Genomic DNA, 20133 nt, shown 5'->3' with positions numbered 1-20133 from the left:
TATCGTTAAACGATTTGGGAAGCAAGTTCCGAACGGTTCCGAAACACTTACCGACAGAACTTCGACGTAGAGGATGACGAAGTGCAGTGCGAACGACAGGCACATGGAGGCGATGAGCCACAAGTTGCTCCATGGCGGCATGGTGACCAGAGATTGATTTTCAGACAAGCTGTGAAAGAGAAAAGTTATCTACCGTACTGGAAGCAAAACCAACCGAGAAAAAACAGCAATCATTGGTTAAAACCACCAACGAAACGAACCTGTTCATGGCGTTCAACATCTCAATGGTGACCAGCACGGACAGAGCCATTGTCATCGGATGTGGGTCGTTGAAGACTTTGCAGTCGATTCCCTTGAATTCATCACCACCGCCAATGCAGGCCAGATGGTGAGTCAACTGCCAGTAGGTCAGCTGTGGACCGTTTTCGCAGTACATGAACCACCAGGCGGCACCTCCGACGGTAGCGGCACCAACATAACCACCGATAGCCATGTAACTGTCGCACAAAACATAAGATTAATCAATCAACAGCCTCTGCAAGTTATTTATTTTAACCTACCGGAAGAACAGCCATCCAGAGATAAGACCTTCATCAGACTTGCGTGGTGGTTTCTCCATGATATCCAGATCCGGTGGGTTGAAGCCAAGGGCAGTAGCTGGGAGACCATCAGTAACCTAGAACCACAAAACAGTTTAGCTTTCGATCGTTTTCGAACCTCATCGCAACCGACATACCAAGTTGACCCACAGCAGCTGGACGGGGATCAAAGCTTCCGGCAGACCCAGGGCAGCAGTCAAGAAGATGGACACGACCTCACCGATGTTGGACGAGATCAGGTAACGGATGAACTGCTTCATGTTGTTGTAGATGGCACGACCTTCCTCAACGGCGGCAACAATGGAGGAGAAGTTATCGTCAGCCAACACCATCTCGGAGGCGGACTTGGCTACGGCGGTACCCGAACCCATGGCAATACCGATTTCGGCCTTCTTCAGAGCAGGGGCGTCATTGACACCATCACCAGTCATAGCGGAGATCTCGTTCATGCTTTGCAGGTACTCAACGATCTTGGACTTGTGGGCCGGCTCTACACGTGAGAACAGGCGGGCACGGGAGCAAGCATCACGTTGTTCGCTGATTGGTAGATCATCAAATTCACGTCCGGAGTACGACTTGCCGGTGGTGTCCTCATCCTCTTTGAACACACCAATACGACGGCAGATAGCTTCGGCGGTAGCCTTGTTGTCACCAGTAATGACAATAACACGGATACCAGCGGCACGGCAACGAACGATCGAATCGAAGACTTCCTTACGCGGAGGGTCAAGCATACCAACGACACCAACGAAGGTTAGGTTAACTTCATAGGTATAGAATTTGGTGGAATCGTTCAGATCCATATCTTCTGGCTTCATTGGGTTATCAGCAGTGGCAAGGGCCAAGCAACGCAGGGTATCGCGTCCAGTACCATATTGACGAGTGAGATCCAAGATGCGGTTCTTCAGAGTTGAGGTCAGTGGGACCTTGGAGCCATTGACACGAGCGTGTGTGCAACGATCCAGGACACCTTCTGGGGCACCCTTACAGAACAGTTTCGGGCCATTTCCAAGCTTGGATGCCTTCAATGGAACGCAATAGCTGGACATAGACTTACGATCACGCGAGAATTCCAGAGTGAATTCTTTCTTCCACTTGGTCTCAATTTCCTGACGAACGCAGATAGCGGACGAACGGCGGTCAAGGCCTTGCTTGGCAACATTGAATGGATTCAATTTCTCAGCCAGGACAATCAGAGCGGTCTCAGTAGCTTCACCGACTTTCTCAAATACTTTCTTGACTTCATTGAAATCAATAGCGGAGTCGTTACACATGATACAGATAGTACCCAATTCCTGCAGAGTTTCATAATCGGAAGCCTTGACTCTCTGGCCCTTCAGAGTAACCTCACCAATTGGTTCGTAGGTAGATCCGGAGATTTCAAACTCAGTGAAGCTGCTGTCATTGCCTTCAACTTTCTCGAAGATGAACATACGAGAGACGGACATTTGATTGGTGGTCAGTGTACCAGTCTTATCAGAACAGATGACCGAGGTACAACCCAAGGTTTCAACGGATGGCAGAGATCGGACAATAGCGTTCTTCTTGGCCATACGACGAGTACCCAGAGCCAAACAAGTGGTGATGACAGCTGGCAGACCTTCTGGGATAGCAGCGACAGCCAAGGCGACGGCAATCTTGAAGTAGTACACGGCACCCTTGATCCAAGAGCCTCCGTGAGCGGGATCGTTGAAGTGACCAATATTGATAGCCCAGACGGCGATACAGATGAGCGAGATAACCTTGGACAGTTGCTCACCGAATTCGTCCAATTTCTGTTGCAGTGGGGTCTTGATTTCCTCAGTTTCCGAGATTTCAGTACGGATCTTACCGATGGCGGTATTCAGACCGGTTCCAATGACAACACCACGGGCCTTACCGGCGGACACGTTAGTACCGGAGAACAGAATGTTCTTCTTGTCCTGGTTGACGGCACGGGGATCGGGCACCGGGTCGGTGTGCTTGATGATCGAAACCGACTCACCGGTCAGGATGGACTGATCGATACGGATGGTGGTCGAGAAGATCTTGATCAGACGGATATCGGCGGGGATCTTGTCACCGACCGACACCTCAACGACATCGCCGGGCACGATCTCCTTGGCGCGGATCTTCTGCACACCGGACTTGTCGCCGCGGACCACTTTGCCCATCTCGGGCTCGTACTCCTTCAGGGCTTCAATGGCGGATTCGGCATTACGTTCCTGTGAGGGGAAGGAAGAGATAGCTTTGAGTGAGGGTTTTTATTTGGTTAAGCTTGACGATTCTACGCTGTATCCGAAAATTTGATTATTTGTTGTATCATTACTTGATATATTTATTAAAAGAAATATGTTTGGAAAAGGCTGTTGGCTGTTAGAGTCAATAGGATCGTAGCAACTGGCCCTGCAATTGTCCTGCACTCTAACAGCTGGCTGCGAAGTCTGTCGTATAAAAACAGAAGGTCAAGTTTCGATAACGCAATATAGCACCTAGGCTTTGCTATGTTTGGAAAAAGACATTCCAATTTTTTATTTGTCAAAAATATTTATTTGTTTATGGTTTGTTAGCAGAGTCAGGCAATTTATTAAAAAAAACTTGAGTTTCCGTTGACTGAACTTTATTATTTATCAATAATAAAATAGTATTCCGTTGCAAACCTTCTCATATATAGTTTAACATTACCCTCATACTGATGACCCCAACAAAAACAACAATGTCGGAATTGTTGTCCGGAGCTGAGATGCGTGGAAAACTTAGTATAAGTACCGTTCGGAGTGACCCGATGCCTATCGACTCTTATCTGCACTGCACCGTGTGCTTTTGATAATTGAACGCAGTGTTGGTGGTATGTAGTGGCTCGCTACCTGACACCTGAGACAGAAAGAGCTCGAACGCGGTGCTTTTGTTTTCGGCTCGGCACCGGTAAGCACGGTACCAGCAAATTTGGTATGATTTACTACTTCGATATTTTAAATCTTTTACATTCATATTTTTTGTACGTGACTGAGTTGTTAGAAAACTTACTTAGAACGTACTCTAGCTCGATACTTCGGTTCTGTACTCTAGCTAGGCTGGCACGGTGTCGTTCGAAAACTTGGTTACCGGTGCGATATGGTAATGTGAATGAATAAATTGCTCGGTTGCCGTACTCCAGCACGGTGTCGCACGAAGCGTTCCAAATAAAAACAGCACCGCACCATGTAAAAGAATTGGCTTCGAGGTGCGGTGTCATATTCGTTTCAGCAACAAGTTGTCAAAATGTATCGAACCCGCGAGCTTGTTCGATATGAACGGAGCAGAACTTTTTGGCACAGCACGCAGTGCGATGCGTGCTTTCGCAAATGTGGTGCCCAAAAAACCAAAGGGTTTTTAACAACAGTCCGAACACTTCGGATGCATCGTTCTCCATAGTGCAAAATATGTCGTCGCAAATATCTACACCAGTGAATTGGCATAAGATTTAATAATACTTTAAATAGTTTAAATAGTGACACTAGGTTTCCCATATGTGCATCGTGAGACTGTTTGTAAAAGTAACCCCTAAAAGAAAAATAAATTTCAACCATGAAAGGTTTATTAATTTTACATAAGCTTTAATTGTGCCTTTCTAGGTGTTATTACTATATTAGGGAAACAGCCAATTTTTAAAAAGGGACAATGCTTCATTCATTGAGACACTAGGGAACAACGCCGTTACTTCAAACGAAATCAAATGCTCTTATGTGCTCGATTAGTACATTTGTTTAGCATAGCTTGAAATTGTTTGGCTTATCTTTTACCCATTCTTTCGATTGAAGATGCCACTGCCGAACTATTTTCCAGATTTGAGGATTTTTGAAAAACCCTTTAGGCTTATACAAATATGGAAAAAAGTTTATGTCACCCCCCCCTTCAAAAATTTTCGAAGTTTGAAGGGGCAAAAAAATAAAGTGCAATAATGTTGCATTCTTTAATGGTAAGCAGATTTTTACAATTCCACAGGTTTACATCTCTAAATTACCCAATTCGGGCAAAGTTGAAGTAATTATCCCGTGAGTCTCGATCAACTGTCCTACACCATCTATGCTTTCTGATTCCTGCTACAGGTCGCAGGCGTCTATTGTGCTTAACCTTTAAGTTCCGACGCCGAAAATTGGGGTGCTTGGAATTAGACTTCTGGCTCCATTTACTTTAAATGTTGTTCCATTTTAATTCAACTTGCTTCAAAAGAACCGAATTAGATTGAGGCATCAATCAACTAAACAATGTACTAGTGAAATTTGCTACCAATTTTGACGGAGATATTCTAAATTGCTCTGGAATTATATTTTGCTGTCATAGGTAGTAGATAAGATTAAAACATCAGCTTTCGGTGCTTTCGGGGCTCCAAATTGATCGTTTTATTCCGTAGTGTCCATGTACCTACCCTAACTTTGGAAGTAAGGGACGAAAAACTTAAAGATAAAATTTTTTACCATGCATTGAACGCATGCAGAAAGGATGTCACTGAACTGCTCGAAACTTTTCTGACTATTGTCATGTTGTGATTATCATTAGGATCAACGGTAGCCCCGACCATTACATCAAATCAAGTCAGGTTAAGTGTTATTGCTTTTTTACTGATCTTTAGTATGGAAATGTACGAAAGTGGAATTAAATTGGAATAATACTTCCATTGCTAGGCAGTCGAAACAGTTTATCTCTCCAAACATTTCAATAGTTCGCCAAATCCTAGAGCTTTCGAAGAAAGATCTAAACATTTATACTGATCTTATAACAGGGCATTGTCCAAACCGCTATCATCTGAAGCTTATGGGGAAACTGCAAGGTGATATATGTCGATTCTGTGGCACAGAAAAAAATCAGAGGGGTTGTGTACAAGACACGACCGCATATATAGGTGACGCAGGACTACGTGAGTCTCTTTGTAGTGATAGTGACATGTTTTCATGCTTGTAATCATTCTATTCTTCATGTATACATGCTATATGCAACATATATACATGCTACATGCGTTGTATGTAACATTTATCTAAGTAGTAACATTGCATACGTTCATTTATCAAAAGATTGTGCATTTGAAAACAATTTAACAAAATTAAAAACACAAACTATTGCTTTCCCGCTACCTTACTGAAATTAAAGATTGTTTTTATTATCCATGGTTTCCCACGTTGAAGGGATTTTACCAATTCAATACTATTTTATCAACAGCACATCTTTCCACTACACTTCTAATGAAACGACAAGCATGCGTATTCATACAGAGTCATATTATAACCGAACACTACAGCTGTAGCACATTTTTCCAACACAGATATCAAGTTCGCCGAGGTTTAATCGTCTCGCAGTAAAGAATTTGCGATCTGTTGGGGCAACGAACTTATGTCATTTTTTCTGGCATACTTCCCTAACACAGACATCAAATTGGACTAGGTTTAATCGCGTTTGTAAGAAATTTATTGGCACGAGGGGGCCTTGTTACTCTCTCTGGCGTACTTCCCAAGCAAGGACATCAAAATGGTATAGGTTTAGATCATCGTAAAGAATCTTCCAACCAATCACGAAGCGAGAATTCTGGTAAAACATCGGTTCATTATTTTCAATTTTTCAATAGTTCAACATCAAGACTCCATACTTTTCTTCATTTGGGTCAATTCTTAGAAGATTTTCCGATCGATTGGTGTAAGAATATTGAAAATCGTTCGGTAAACCGCTGAGCTATTAGCGCTCAAAACCTTTCATTTTTCGTGACGCTCGCATTTTTCGATTTTTTTGGAATGACACCCTATCTCAAAACTTGCCGTAAGACGTAGTCCTACGTCAAAACTATTCGGAACACCTGTTATGCCGATGTCCGGCATTTTTCGATTAAAGATCAAGGTTCTTCGATAGAGGGCTGTTAGAAGCCCTGATATTTGGAAAACAACTCCCAGCGCAGTACTGCACTTCATCCAAAGTGCAGCACCGGACTGGACAAATGCTATTTGTCAAACAATGACAATCGCTTCTGATAGTGGTGCGTTTGTATCCTTAATATATCAAAGATAAACACGTTATTGTTGAGAACCAGCATCAGCTGAGGAATGGGCTGATATTCATATGACTAAAAGGTTAACCAAAGAACAAGCGATTTCAAACGTGAATGATGTCAAAGATTTTTTAGTTTTAGGGATCTAAATTGCCATTTTTACGAGAAGATTAGATTCCGATACTATTTCGTGGTTACCGAGTTCTGAACTAGTAAGTGACAGATTTGAATTATTCTAAAATAACTAACCGAGTGACATGCAAGTAAAAAACAAAATTCAAATGAAGGTCAAGTTACACGTTTATGGCTCTCTAAGGTGATCCTGTAGCAATCCACTATTTTCAAGTTGATTCATCTACGCCAGAATACTTACTTTATGTGCTTGAATCAAAAATTTTGAACGTTGTTTTGGTTTGAACTAAAATTTAAGTACTGTACAACTTTTTTGTATTGAACTTTTATTAATCTGGAAAAGCGTGCACTGGTTTCTTCTCCTTTGTTTGGTTATTGAAGGTTTGATGTTATTATTTTTTTCTTGCCCCCCCCTTGAACAATATTTCGAGACCAGGACATAAACTTTTTTCCAAATTTGTATAAGCCTTATTTTTGGTAAGACTAGGCTTAGAATGTGAAGATTTTCTAGTTATCAGTGTAATCCATGATGCAAATTATATTACTCTTCTCAGCTTTTTAATAGCAGCCGGGCGTTTCCCGTAATTCTTGAATAAGCTTCATGTCAGATTTATAGTAATGACGGGCATGATATGAGTATTTTTTTTAAAAAGACGTGCGCACTCCACTAATTTGTGCAGTCGAATGTTAATCACCATTATTAATGCCTGTTTAGATGACAATTATCGCCTATTTACCTTTTTGTATGGTAGAAACCGCATAGTTAAGGGGAGGTTATTCTAGTTTTTGGAGATTTCGAATGAAGATTTGTTGATCTCAAAGGCAAAGTCATCCAGCAGAGCAGAGCCATCAACAGATAACCAATAAGGATTACCAATGCCATTCAAATGCGAGCCAATAAGCACTTGACTTAAAAACTACTTTGGCAAAATATACAGCAACTTTACGGGTAATCCTCTTATACTGCTGACAATGCTTTATTTACGGCTGATTACCAGCAAGAAGAATTTGAATAGAATTTTGGATGCCAATTTGATTAAGTTAGACAGTCAAAAAGCTAATAAACAGAATTTGGGAGCAAAACTTAACGTATGACTAAAATATGGACTGATTTCAGCGATTTTCATTCGATTACACGGCCACCTGGTGATGAATCCACTTCTGCATCATCAATCTTATCATTCTGTTGTGTTCAGAAAAAATTGACAGCGTTATCAGTTGATTTGCAGCAGTCATTGTGAAAACAATCAAACAACTATGCTCGATGATTTGTTCGTATTGCCAGCTCCACCCCGGAGCGAAGAAGTTGAACATCATGAGTATAGCCGATCGGGCATTTACAACATCCTTTCCCTTCTGGAGAAAGGCGGTAACGTCGAATGGAAGCTGCGATTGCGGCCGCTCGATGGTGGTGCACGATTGTAAAGTGCGATAGAACCTGAAAAGGACCGAGAGCAAGGTGGCCTTATCGTTCTGCGACTACGAAACAACCTGCAAAACGGTGTTCAAAATGGAGATTTTTATGCGGAAACGTCAGCCGAGGCTGGCCGTGTCTCAGCAGCAGACAATTACCCAGAAGAACTGACTGGATCTGGAGGTGCTGGTGAAAAACATCTTTCAAATATATTTTTCCCAAACCAAGTTCCCGAAGAAGGTCCTCCTGTGATTGACGATCACTGAGAGGGAGATTTCCAAGCCGCTGTTCTGGCCTGCGGGGCTTGCAATAAATACACAGTTCGAATAATAAGTGCCGGTTGGAAGGTGCCGCCTTCACTATGTGAAGGAGGTTATGGTCTTTTGGCCGAACCTGGCCTCGGTCCATCATGCCAAAAGATCACTGGAGGATATGGACCCTTCCAACGTTTCCCAGCTGCGATCGATAGAAAATGTTTAGGCAAGCGTCACACCGCGGATCTACTCCAATAATTTCGTGTTCGAAACGGAGTAGCAGCCAATCGTCAAGGTCACGAAAGGGCTGCAAAACATGTCAAAACTCATCTTTTGTAGAAGACATAGGATTTAAAGAAAATTGAATTACTTTTTGAAGTTTTTTTTTTCATCGTCATCTAAAAATCCATTCATTTTTTATTGCTTAAAGTTACTGTAAAGAAATTTTATGCTGTCTTCCATCCAGTTTAACAATAGAAGGACTCAACGAAATCTCAACAGTTTATGGCTTGAGGAATCAAATGGTTATTTAGACGTGTTTGAGGAAAATTGTGGGCCCTATTCTGTAAGTCACGTCGAGTGTCACTTTGCCCGACTAATCGACTTTTGGTATTATGTTAGTCACACGCGACACGATTTTCGCGAGTAACTCGACTGAGTCCACCGCTAAAAATTGTTTGGTGGGGCATTGAGCCGCTGTGCTGTCCGTTTGCTCCGCACTCGACACTCGACAGTGACTGAGTCGAGTCGAGTTGCTCGACGCGACTTACAGAATAATGCCCTAGGGCCCTATTCTATAAGTCGTGACGAGTGTCACTTTGCTCGACTGGTCTACTTTGGTATTATGCAAGTCACATGTTGACACGATTTTGTCGTGTAACTCAACTGAGTCGACCGCTAGATAGTGACTCAACCGTCAGCAAATGTCGAGTGAGCTTGTTTTATTTTGGTGGGGCATTGAGCCGCTATGCTGCTCGTTTTACACGCACTCGACACTCAACAGTGACTAAGTCGAATCGAGTTACTCCACGTGACTTACAAAATAGGGCCCTTAAGTAAAAAAATTCGTTCAAAGTAGCGACTCTTCATAATCATGTTTCCGGATACAGCGTTCGGAATGTTTTTTTTCCTTCTTCATTCAATCCACTGCGATTTAACTTACCTGCCACACACCGACGCAAGCGTTGGCGATCAGGATAAGCAGAATAACAAAGGGTTCTACAAAGGCTTCAACACCTTCATGTTCTTCAAAAAGGGCGAGGACCTGAAATTGATGTAGAATGTAAAGTGAGTATTGCGTTATTCGGAAAAGATTTCAACTTTTTTTGTCATATTTGTCTTGTCTCTTAGGTCACTGTCGTTTTTCAGTCGTCATCAATTTGCTTTTCTGTACTATTTATCTGTTTAGAAGATCTACTTTTACGTGCGTCTCGTAAAATATTTAATTTATCGTTAATGGCGTATTTAAATTCAGCTTCGATGTAATTTGATGCTTTGTTGTAAAACTTATATTACCTGTCGAAAGAAAAACAACGTTCTTAAAAAAATAAATCTTCAGTTAATAAAAACTTCTTCGTTCTCGTGTTCAACGAAGTAGTAACATAACTCAGCTGTCCATTACCACCTATCGGAGCGGTGGAAAACCTGCTAACCAGATCAAACGAATGTTTTAATGGTCATACGGGACGACAGCTATCGGTCGCATGGTAGGTACCTAAACATCGCAGCCATACGCTGCTGAACTTGAACTCGACGACTACGGCTGCGACGAAGGAGACGCACTGTTATTTCTAAGACGATTTTTTTCTTCCCTCGTCATTTGACTACTAGGTAGTAGTTTTCGAAAATCGCCTAACGACGACGACGACGAACGCCATTTACTTTCCACTGCAGAGCGCCAAGAATAGAAATTTGGTAATTTAGGAAAATTTTCATGACACACCGATAGATATGTTCAACCTGACAAAGTCGGTTACCGCCGGCCCGTCCGGACGGGCGGAAGAATAGCAAAGTGACATCTTCATTTTAACGCCGAGCATTGGAAACACAAATGAGCGCTAAAGCGTAGCCGCTTTTTTCAGTTTGGTTTTTACAACCATGCCATCATGATTTACATTTTAATTAATTCACGTATTGGTTAAGTAACCCATAATTTAGAATATTATTTTTGCTGCCACCTAGTCGGTCATTCAAAGTTATGTTTATTACTGTGAATTACAACGAGAGGAAATAAAATATAACGATCCTATTCCTATACTCCTGTCACGTTACACCGTTAAAAAATGGTTTTTAGATGACACAGAGGATGTCGCTGAAAATAGAACTAAGCAAAAAAAAAAATCTCGAATGTGTTATTCCACGGCACTCATGGACTAGACTTTTTCCACATGGTACCGCCTAAACCGACTGCCAAGTGTCTTGATAATGTCAGTCAAAGTCGGGATCAATGAAGTCCGTAAATATACTTACAAAGGAAATAATAGCAGCTAACAGCAGAATCTTAACTAATAGATCATCGAACTGTTCCAGAACTAATTGCCAGATTGTTTTTCCTGATAATTGACGCCAAAAAGAGAACGGGAAAGATAAAAGGAAAAAAAAAATATTAGTATAGAATTCCTCATACATGTATGATAGTAGTGATATAAAAATAGAACTTTAACGAAACCTGTCGGAATTAATCATCGTTGTCATGGGCAGTTACGGCAGTTGTGGTGGCAGCAGCAGCAGCAACACTAGCGAAATCTTATCCGCCGCCTGTGGGAGACAGAGCTGGAACCGCATGGGCATTTTGTTTCAAGCTTATCGAATAAAAATAAGTTGAGCATTTAATATTTATAATTGAGTTGATATATCTTAACCAAAATTAAATACAAACTGATTGGTTTCAGTTGATATTTATACTATACGCTTACTGGAACACATGCATTAGAAAAGATATTGTAACATTCGTAAATAAATTAGAAACACAAAGAAAGGAAGCTCTTTCAAGTAAACCCAGATCGTTAGGACATGATAGCGGGTGAGTATTCTAACCTCAATTGGTAAAGCATGAATTGAGAAAAATACGTTTATTTCTATAAATTTGCTATACCTAAATAATGTTATCATTAAAATTAATTACATATCTACACAATTGTGATTTGTAACTAATATGATCTTATTCGAGCAACCGCGTAAATTGCGCTCAAAAGTTCCTTTTACCTACGTAACATTGCAATGCAACAGCTTTCCATTGCAATATTGGACACTCCAGCCACCGAACAGTACTGGTTCTGTGTAAACATAAACATGTGCTTTCTGGGTTACACATCAGCGTTTGTGACATACCAACCACACATACGAGTGTGTACAAGAGCAGCGCCCCGTCAGGAGGAACTAGCGCGCTAATCAGGTCATGAACTGCCTGTGACGGTTGAGTCTGGTCATGTCTTCAAACAAAGAAGAAGGAAGCAACAAAGCACTGTGCATTGATTTATACGTTTATTTGCACACACAAGTGACGTCTTACAATTTGGCAGCAAAAGAGGTCGACCGTAATCAGACACAATCGACGCATGTAATCGCAGTTGGAAACAATTCAATATGACGTTGGTGATGTTTACATTAGAGAACGTCAGGTCCCTAGCGGAATGTAACACCGAGAGCTTCAAAGTTTTGCGAAGTCTGCCGAAAGAAAGACAACGATGACGAACGTGCAGGAGCAAATAAAAGATTGTATACACAATCACACATGTGTGCACGTTCACATTTTTCAAAGCCGCGGTCTGCGTGCATGATTTGTTTCCTTTCCGTGCTGCGGGCAATACCTAGTAGTAATAATAATAATCTTCAACTGTTTGCGGTCGCCAGTCGATGACGTTGAACCGCCGCCCGCCAGAGTGCACCCCGTTTTGTAGACACAAATAGGTTACCCCCCCTCTTCCGTTACCGCATTGCACGACTCGTTTGAATGCAGTTGCAGTCAGCGCTGGTTGTTTCGATGTAAATGTTGCTATTGTAAGGCAACCAGTTTTAGCAGGGAAAAAGGAAACCTTTGATTTGTTGTATTGTTGTTGTATTAAAATGAGATCGACTTGATCAACCTTGTTAGAGTGATAACTCAAAACTTTCGATCAACCGTAAATTATAACTCCAAAGAACCATATCAACTGTGCGCCCTAGTGTAACTTTTCAGAGAGCTACTAAACAATTGAAACGAATCCTAACGCAGTGCAAAGGTGGTAACCAGAGTTGATACACAGCCTCCCGAGAGTTCTCACAAAACGCTCTCAAGTGCATAACCAAGCCCCGTCCTTTGCCAGACAATGTCAAACGGAACAGTAAAGCTAAACATTCCTTAAGCTTGTTTACAAAGCTCTCTAAATATAGGCTTCAGTAGTTCAGGTGTGCTCTATTTTCGAATGGGTACTAAGGTTACGAAACCAAAAGCAAAATCGTAGAAAATCACTATACTTTGTACCGCGTCAGGGTTCAGCGCGTATGATGGCTCACTGATTGATACTTTAGTAAATGCTCAGTGGACAGTGAATTTCGATTTGAAAACCTTCTGATGAAAAGAGAATAATCCGCTCTACTCGTAAGGCTTGCAACTTTTTTAATATGACTTTTTTGTAACAGCAAAAAAAAAACTTTAATTTTGCTTTCCCTTCACGAATAGCACTTTACAGTCGATACAGCACTTTGTTATAAAGCTTTAATCTTCGGAATTTTTCGGTATTCCGCACTTTATTTTTTGTCATATCGCTATGGCGCTCATTAGAAAAGTTAGAACTCGACCATTCTGCTTCAAGCGCTCGAAGGGAGTGGTATGTACTGCTCTCGTCAATTTTTTTAGTGCATAAAAAATTACGATACGACTGAAGCGTTACGCCCGACGGACTGACTTGACATTTCACACATTTTCCTTAGAAAATATGAATGAAACACGTGAAAATATCTGCTCATTTTCAAGTATCTGTTGTGTAGCAGGTTGGGCAATATGCCTTTTACTGAATATGCCTTTACTACTTTTTGCTTTCGCATTTGTCATAAGTGACGTATAAAAATTCATACTTGTACGGCAAGCATATGCATTATTTTATCTATGATTTAAAGTTTTCGCAGTGATCTTTGCTAACCGGAATGTTTTGGGGTGGAGCACTATTCGTTTTTTTATTAGTCGCCAAGCATGGCACAGGTAACTCTTCAATTGATTGAGTTTTTTTAGCTTTTTCGATTGTTTAATCTGCAGAATAGTTCGTTGGACAATTAAAGATCGTTGATATTTTGGGCAAGGGAAGGCAGAGGGCAAAATGTGCAAGCTTTGGAACGCCAAAGATTTCCACGAAATGCCTTTATTTTGAAGTAATGAATTCAGTTTGTGAAATAGCCACCAATTTTCATTCAACATAATCGTGATATTTTTGATACTTTTAAAGAAGAACTGAATTGTATTGGATCATAGAAAATGTTTCCCCGGATTTTGAGCAATTCTTTTTGCATATATGCAGTGCAGAATACAGAAAACACCCGGGTTAGATCAAAGTGCAGGTCGCTCATACAGGAAAAAAGAATCCCAAGTTGCTTCCCTGAGACACCCTGCGATTGCTAGTAAAACTGCAGGATCGAAATGAATCCAGCTCGATATTTGATTTACGACAACCAAGAATTCAACCATCCAATAAATTTTGAGGACCCAAGAAGCACCGATTGAATTTAACCAACAATAATTGTGTTGATCACCTCACCATCGAATTTTGCATTTCGAAAAAAAGTTGAGCTTTTATGCGTCGCGATGGACACCGCCACTAATGCAGAGGCTGGTTTACAGTACCTTTCCAATGAAAATATTTCTTAGTTTGACTCGAATCAAATGATCACTCGCTTGTTAGCAAGTGCAAATGCTTAACTAGTTCTTGTGCGGTCAAAAGAGGGAGTGCCTGTGTCATGTCAGTTCGTCAGTAGCGCTACTGCATCAAATTCCACTATAAGGTGGAAGACAGGCAAGTCTAAATCATAACTCAGGGTATTTAGACGGCTATTGGTTACAATGTTATAGGCATCACACTTATTAAGGTGTGGTGTGCCTGCTTTTAACATGATTATAAGACTATTGCATATCGCGATCCAACGATATTTCAGAAGGATTGAAGATAATCCGATTTAAGTATAAAAGTTTACAATCTCTTTTGTGTATTTTTTAATATAGTTTTTAAGATTAAAAAAACGCATTTGAAAAAGAAATAAAGCAAGCAAACAGCATTAAAAATATTGAGAACACTAAAGGTCCTATAAAGGCCACTGTGCCAACCGGTTTTTAGGAAAATATAGCAAACCAGAATAAAATCGTCTGGAAAATGTGACAGTCACTTGGTCTGAAGCAGGGCCCGACAACGTCACCTTCAATGGCATAGTGTCACTCAACAATGAAGCAGTGAAGCTTCGGTTTCAACAGAAGCAGCACCGCTTCAGTTTCAAACTGGTTTCAGTCAGCGTCACCGAAACGGGTTTCACTTCATCATGACTATCGTTTCAACTTTTCATTTGTACTTTTCTATCAAATATTCAGAAGAAGGCTAGCAACTTTAAATGCAAATAAATTGAATTTGAGTAACATTTCCTACAATGCAACGCATATTAAAGTTAACCTAGTCAATGTCGACAAATCGAGCCTCACTTTCTGCCGTCGTCAATTGAAACAGCCACCAACTTCCACTGAAGCTTGCTTGAAACGTTCTTTTCAACAAGTGAAGCAAGTCATTTCATGTATGAAGCGAAGATAAGAGAAAGTCAATTTCATTTGTTTGTTTCGACGATGCCGGGCCCTGGTCTGAAGAAAAATAATTTTTGGAAACTCCTTTTTTGTCTGGCAAGGCATCAAAAAGTGTGGAAGATCCAGACAAATCTGGAAGGTTGGCAATGCTGCATAGGGGGCTCCAAAGCCACAACGTTACAGAGTTTGCCTTAAAGATCGAATGATCGTGGGTTTTAATCTTAGTAGCATCAAGATCATTCAATGTCAAGTGGCTTTATACTTGGGCCCTTCGTTGACGCTTCTTATTGTTGGTTTCACCAATCAAGAGCTACCTATTGAAGTTATGTCCCGAGCCCGATGAGGAATCATCAGGGTTAATTATATAACGCAAAAAAACAGACTTGGAATAGTGGGACAACATAAAACTACAAGCGTATCCCTTACTTAATAAAGAAGTACCTAGCATACAAATGCAACGCAGAATACAGCAAATGCCCAGGTAATGTCACAATAGATCTAGAAAAGAAGAGCTGGTCGTCCCCCCCAAGCAGGCTTGGCATACACTTTTCGCTTCGATTTTACTCTTTTGCTTACTGCATCTCAGCCAAGCAAAATTTGAAAAAGTGATGTATGGGGCGTTTGTAGAATTTGTTATTATCTACAATATTGCTGAAGTAAACGTTACTGTGCGTTTTGTATTTATGACGCTATAAGGCTGCTACTCTCTTGGTAGCAAAAAGAGCGCTCTTTTGGCTACCAACGGCATTGCTGCGCTACAGCGCCGTAAATACTAAAGATAGAACTTCACTTTCTTCAGCAATATTATAGATAATTACTAGCTCTACATATGCCCCATACACCACTTTTTCAAATTCTGCTTGGCTGAGGAGCAGTAATCAAAAGATCAAAATCAAAGCGAAAAGTGTATGCCAAGCCTGCATACAAGGGTACCAAGTTGCTTTCCTGAGGCACTCTGGAATCGTTAGCAAAGCCGTAGGAGCGAAATGAATCCAGTTCGATATTAAGTTTATGATTCAACAGAGAAGGATTTCAACTATTCAACAAAGTATGAAGAAGCACACAAGCGGTTGATTTTAGCTAATAATAACTGGAACTACAAGTTGGCTTCCAGATACGATGCTGGTCTCGTATGTTTGGATCTCGGCTGAGAGAGACTGTTAAAGTCAATAGGCTCGCAGCACTATCCACGAAATTGTCGTGTACTTTAACATCTGGCGGCAAAGCCAGTTGAATGCTTTTATTCAGGTTAAGTGTTCAAAACGGAACGTAGCACTTAGGTTTTGCTTCGCTATAATTGCTATAATACATGGTCGAATTCTTCGTTGAGGTCAGTGATTTCGTGTCGTTATCGTTAGTATTTGATTTCGATAAGCTTGATACAGAGCGATGAGAAATCAAGGAGATTTGTATTAATTGGCATATCCGACAGTCGACAGTCAGCCGGCAGCTGGAAGCAATATTTAGATGAACACCTCAGTGGTGAAGTTGTAGAAGAACGCGGAATGAAAGTTATCCTAGCAGTGCCCTTGGAAGATACTGGTATACTAGCACCAGGTCTCCCAGAAATCAAACGAGAAATCGACCAGCAGAAGACCAACAACGCCGCCGTTAAGGCGGAACCGAAAGTGGCTAACGTTATTGTGTTAGTGCGACAAACACTGTACTGTACATCTCATGTGTTCGTTAAAAACCTAAACGTTTGTTTGAATATTGCATTAGTATTGGTAATATATGTCAAATAGCGGAGCTTGCAAATATAAACAGCTGATCCGCAGCCAACCGCACTGACTACAAACATCCCGAAAAAGGGTTTGTTTTCTTTATCAAGGCATTCCGATTCAATCAAAATTAACAGCAACAACTGAATAATGCGTAGGATCACTAGGATGTTTAATTAATCCGCTTGCATCGGATTGCGTTTTTGATTCCTGAGATTGCGTTTTGTTTGTTTACCTCACTCTAAGCTCATCCATGCGGCGAAAGTTGAAAGCTCTTTAAAAGCTCATTGATGAGACGAAAGTTTGATACTGTGTTGCTGCTTTTTCGGAAATCGCTAGTTCAACGAAATATGTGCGCAACCAAATATCTATTAACTAATTCCAGATTATACGTTTTATGAACACTTAATGATCTATATGATCAATTAAATTTATTTTCCATTAGCAATTATGTTTTTTTGAGCGTTTATTGATATATAGCAGATCGATAAATTGAATTACAAGTTTTAGGAAATTATAAGAGCGCTGGAAGCACTGATTACGTGGCGAAAGCGTACTCTGCCAATACAGATGCATTTTTAAGGTGCAAAACAATACATGCTTCGAATGGTAGCCATTTACTCAGCCATCTTTGAGCCACTTTCGGTTTCCCCTTAAGGAGAGCCTATCTGCAAAGCTTTATAAACATAGCCGAGAAATGCAAGAAATGGTTCCATACTAGATTATTTTCAAGAGTTGAAAGGACGAGAAGCTACCATACCATCGCGGCATAACGGCAGCAAATGTCAGGAGTACAACGTGCCAACGCATCACATCTTTCTTGATTTCAAAGTAGCATACGATACAGTCGATCGAGATCAGCTGTGGCAGATAATGCACAAACGCGGAGTGGCGGAGGTGTATGAAGCAGGAGTTGCAGGCACAACTTTAAGGGAATCTTATCGTACATCTGGTAAAAGTCGGTAGGCTACGGTGGGCCGGACACGAACTAAGGATGCCGCACGACAGTGCGACGAAAACGGTTCTCTTCAACAATCCCACCGGCACCAGGGACTGAGGTGCTCAACGAGCAAGATGGCTCGAGAAGGTCTCAAGTAATTTGCGACTGCGTCAGCGCCTGGGAAATTGGCGATGAAAGGCCCAATATCGAGTTGAATGGAGTCGACCGCTTTAAACAGCCCGAGCCACCTCGGTTCTATGCCGCGGACGACGACAGCAGTTTTACAACAAAATTAGCACATTCCACAACACAATCGAAGGAACATTATCAGTTTTAAACCCTGCGGAAAATCACTATAGTAAAGCTGATGATACGGAGGAGCAAAATTGCTGGTTGTTGCATTGCTGGGGATAGATTTTAATGCCCAATTCATAAAGTGCTCACTAGCAGGATCCGTAAATACCTATACAAATAATCAGTGAACAAATTGCGAATCTCCTCGGGAGATTCAGCTACTTCGCTATCAAGGAACATGGTTATCAGTAGCCAGTATTTTTTGTTAATGAAATGCCAAAACAAAACGATGGCGATCTGGCGACTTTATTTCGCTGAAGATGTTTGAAAATGAGACGGCAATTTAGCGTACTAAATTCACGTTTTGAAAACGGGTTCCACTGATATCAATTGCGATTCGCAATATGACAGCTAATTGCCGTAAAATCTGTATTGCGCTCAGCTGCAGGTTAATGATGAAACAAATTAGTCAAACTAGAGGTTGCCTCAGACACGGTATATTTCGAAAGAAATTCAGCATTAATAGAAAGCTGTTTCATTAACGAGAGCCTCAGCTCGGCATCAACGTTGCCAACCTTCCAGATGAGTCTGAATCTTCCAGACTTTTTGATGCCTCGCCAGACAAATAGGCAAAGCTCAAAATCTTACAGATATTCGGCAATGTGCCAGATTTTCGTTCCAGCGCATCGCAAAAAGTTTATCAACTCTCATTTCAAGCAAAAAGCCATGAGTAAAACCGCCAAGTTGTTTCCTAAAAACACATTCTAAAACACACATTGCAGTATACTATCTGCAATGCAATATATAATAATGCAATTGTAGCCAACGAATTAGAGCCTATTTCTTCCTGAACTGCAATTTTGGTTTTTGAATATTTCTTCAGCAGCAGCTTAGAGCTGTGTTGGTTTGAGCCATAGAGTTAGTCTGAAGCTTACACGGTTCTTGGATACTCGTCGCCAATTCCTCAATATTCCTCCCAATTCCTCGATAATTACAGGTTATCAAAAGAAAAGTTTTTTTCATTATTTTGTTACTCTCCAAGAGAAAGCTACATGAAATTAATAATTCTAGAGGAGTGTCGCTTTTTTTTGCTTCCAGTTTGTTAGGTGAGCAGTTGGAATGCATAGACGCATGATTTATTCACTTTTCGCACTTTCACTGGTCAGTTTGTTAAAAAATCCTTATCGAAATAAAACAACAAACCTATCGAATCGAAAAAAATATTGACGTTTCTCACATACCCTTAAAATGAAAAAGCATGTGGCAGATGCTAAAACCATAAAATGAAGTATTGACAATAATTCAAACATATCTAACTGTCGAAGTGTCGGTGTACAAATGCCAACCATGTCAAACTTTTCGAAATAGTGATGAATAGAGTAGAAAAGCATACATCACTTGTTGTGCAAACAAATTTTTTGGTGTGCATTTGGGTGCCGGAAGTTAAAAACACGACAACCATAAAAATGGCCATGCTTTTAATCATTTTCAAGCCTCGTCTAATGACAGCTTTACCACATTATTGGTATTTCCTACCGCCCATTGCTCGAGACTGTTGGAGACTATTTATAAATTAGTCCGTGCTGATGTTGCGGCGAAGCAACCGGGACTGCCGATTTGTGACGGTTTAATTTTTGTTTCTAATTTTCGTTTGACATCACTTGAACAATGCCCAATGTTGGTTAGCAAACGTTCGCTGCACGTTAAGATACGATGATACTTGTAGAAAAGACTGATTCTGTACCAAAAACTATAATTTTTGACCGTATGGTAGCCCATAATTGACTCGGCAATAGTCAGCAGTGCTCTGTACTAAAAAATGAAAACTTAAATAAAAAGAAAATAAAAATACCATAACGGTCAACGGAGAGCGCAAGGGCGACAAATAAATCAACTTTTTCTGTCTAAAAGTTGATGAAATTGACGACGATGACCTTTGTTTCCAATAAGATGGTGCAACATGCTTCGTTGCATTCGTTACAATGGATTTATTGCGTGGAAAGTTAGGGGAATAGATAATTTTCGGAATTTTC

At 40.8% G+C, this 20133-nt stretch overlaps 1 protein-coding gene across 1 annotated transcript in view; it reads right to left on the bottom strand.

The window, feature by feature from the left end:
• LOC128738511 (calcium-transporting ATPase sarcoplasmic/endoplasmic reticulum type) overlaps window positions 1–20133 on the bottom strand; it is a 42767-nt gene that overhangs the window by 3461 nt on the left and 19173 nt on the right. The window contains exons 4-9 of the mRNA XM_053833711.1: window positions 10861–10943; window positions 9554–9655; window positions 737–2803; window positions 561–676; window positions 261–497; window positions 52–169 (exon numbers count right to left, since the gene is read on the bottom strand). Coding sequence (XP_053689686.1) covers window positions 52–169; window positions 261–497; window positions 561–676; window positions 737–2803; window positions 9554–9655; window positions 10861–10943 — 2723 coding nt within the window. The remainder of the gene's footprint in view (window positions 1–51; window positions 170–260; window positions 498–560; window positions 677–736; window positions 2804–9553; window positions 9656–10860; window positions 10944–20133) is intronic.

Source organism: Sabethes cyaneus, chromosome 2 (genome assembly GCF_943734655.1).
Source record: "Sabethes cyaneus chromosome 2, idSabCyanKW18_F2, whole genome shotgun sequence".
NCBI lineage: Eukaryota > Metazoa > Arthropoda > Insecta > Diptera > Culicidae > Sabethes > Sabethes cyaneus.
Note: the sequence above shows the minus strand (reverse complement) of the source record. Positions and strands in the feature narration are given on the sequence as shown.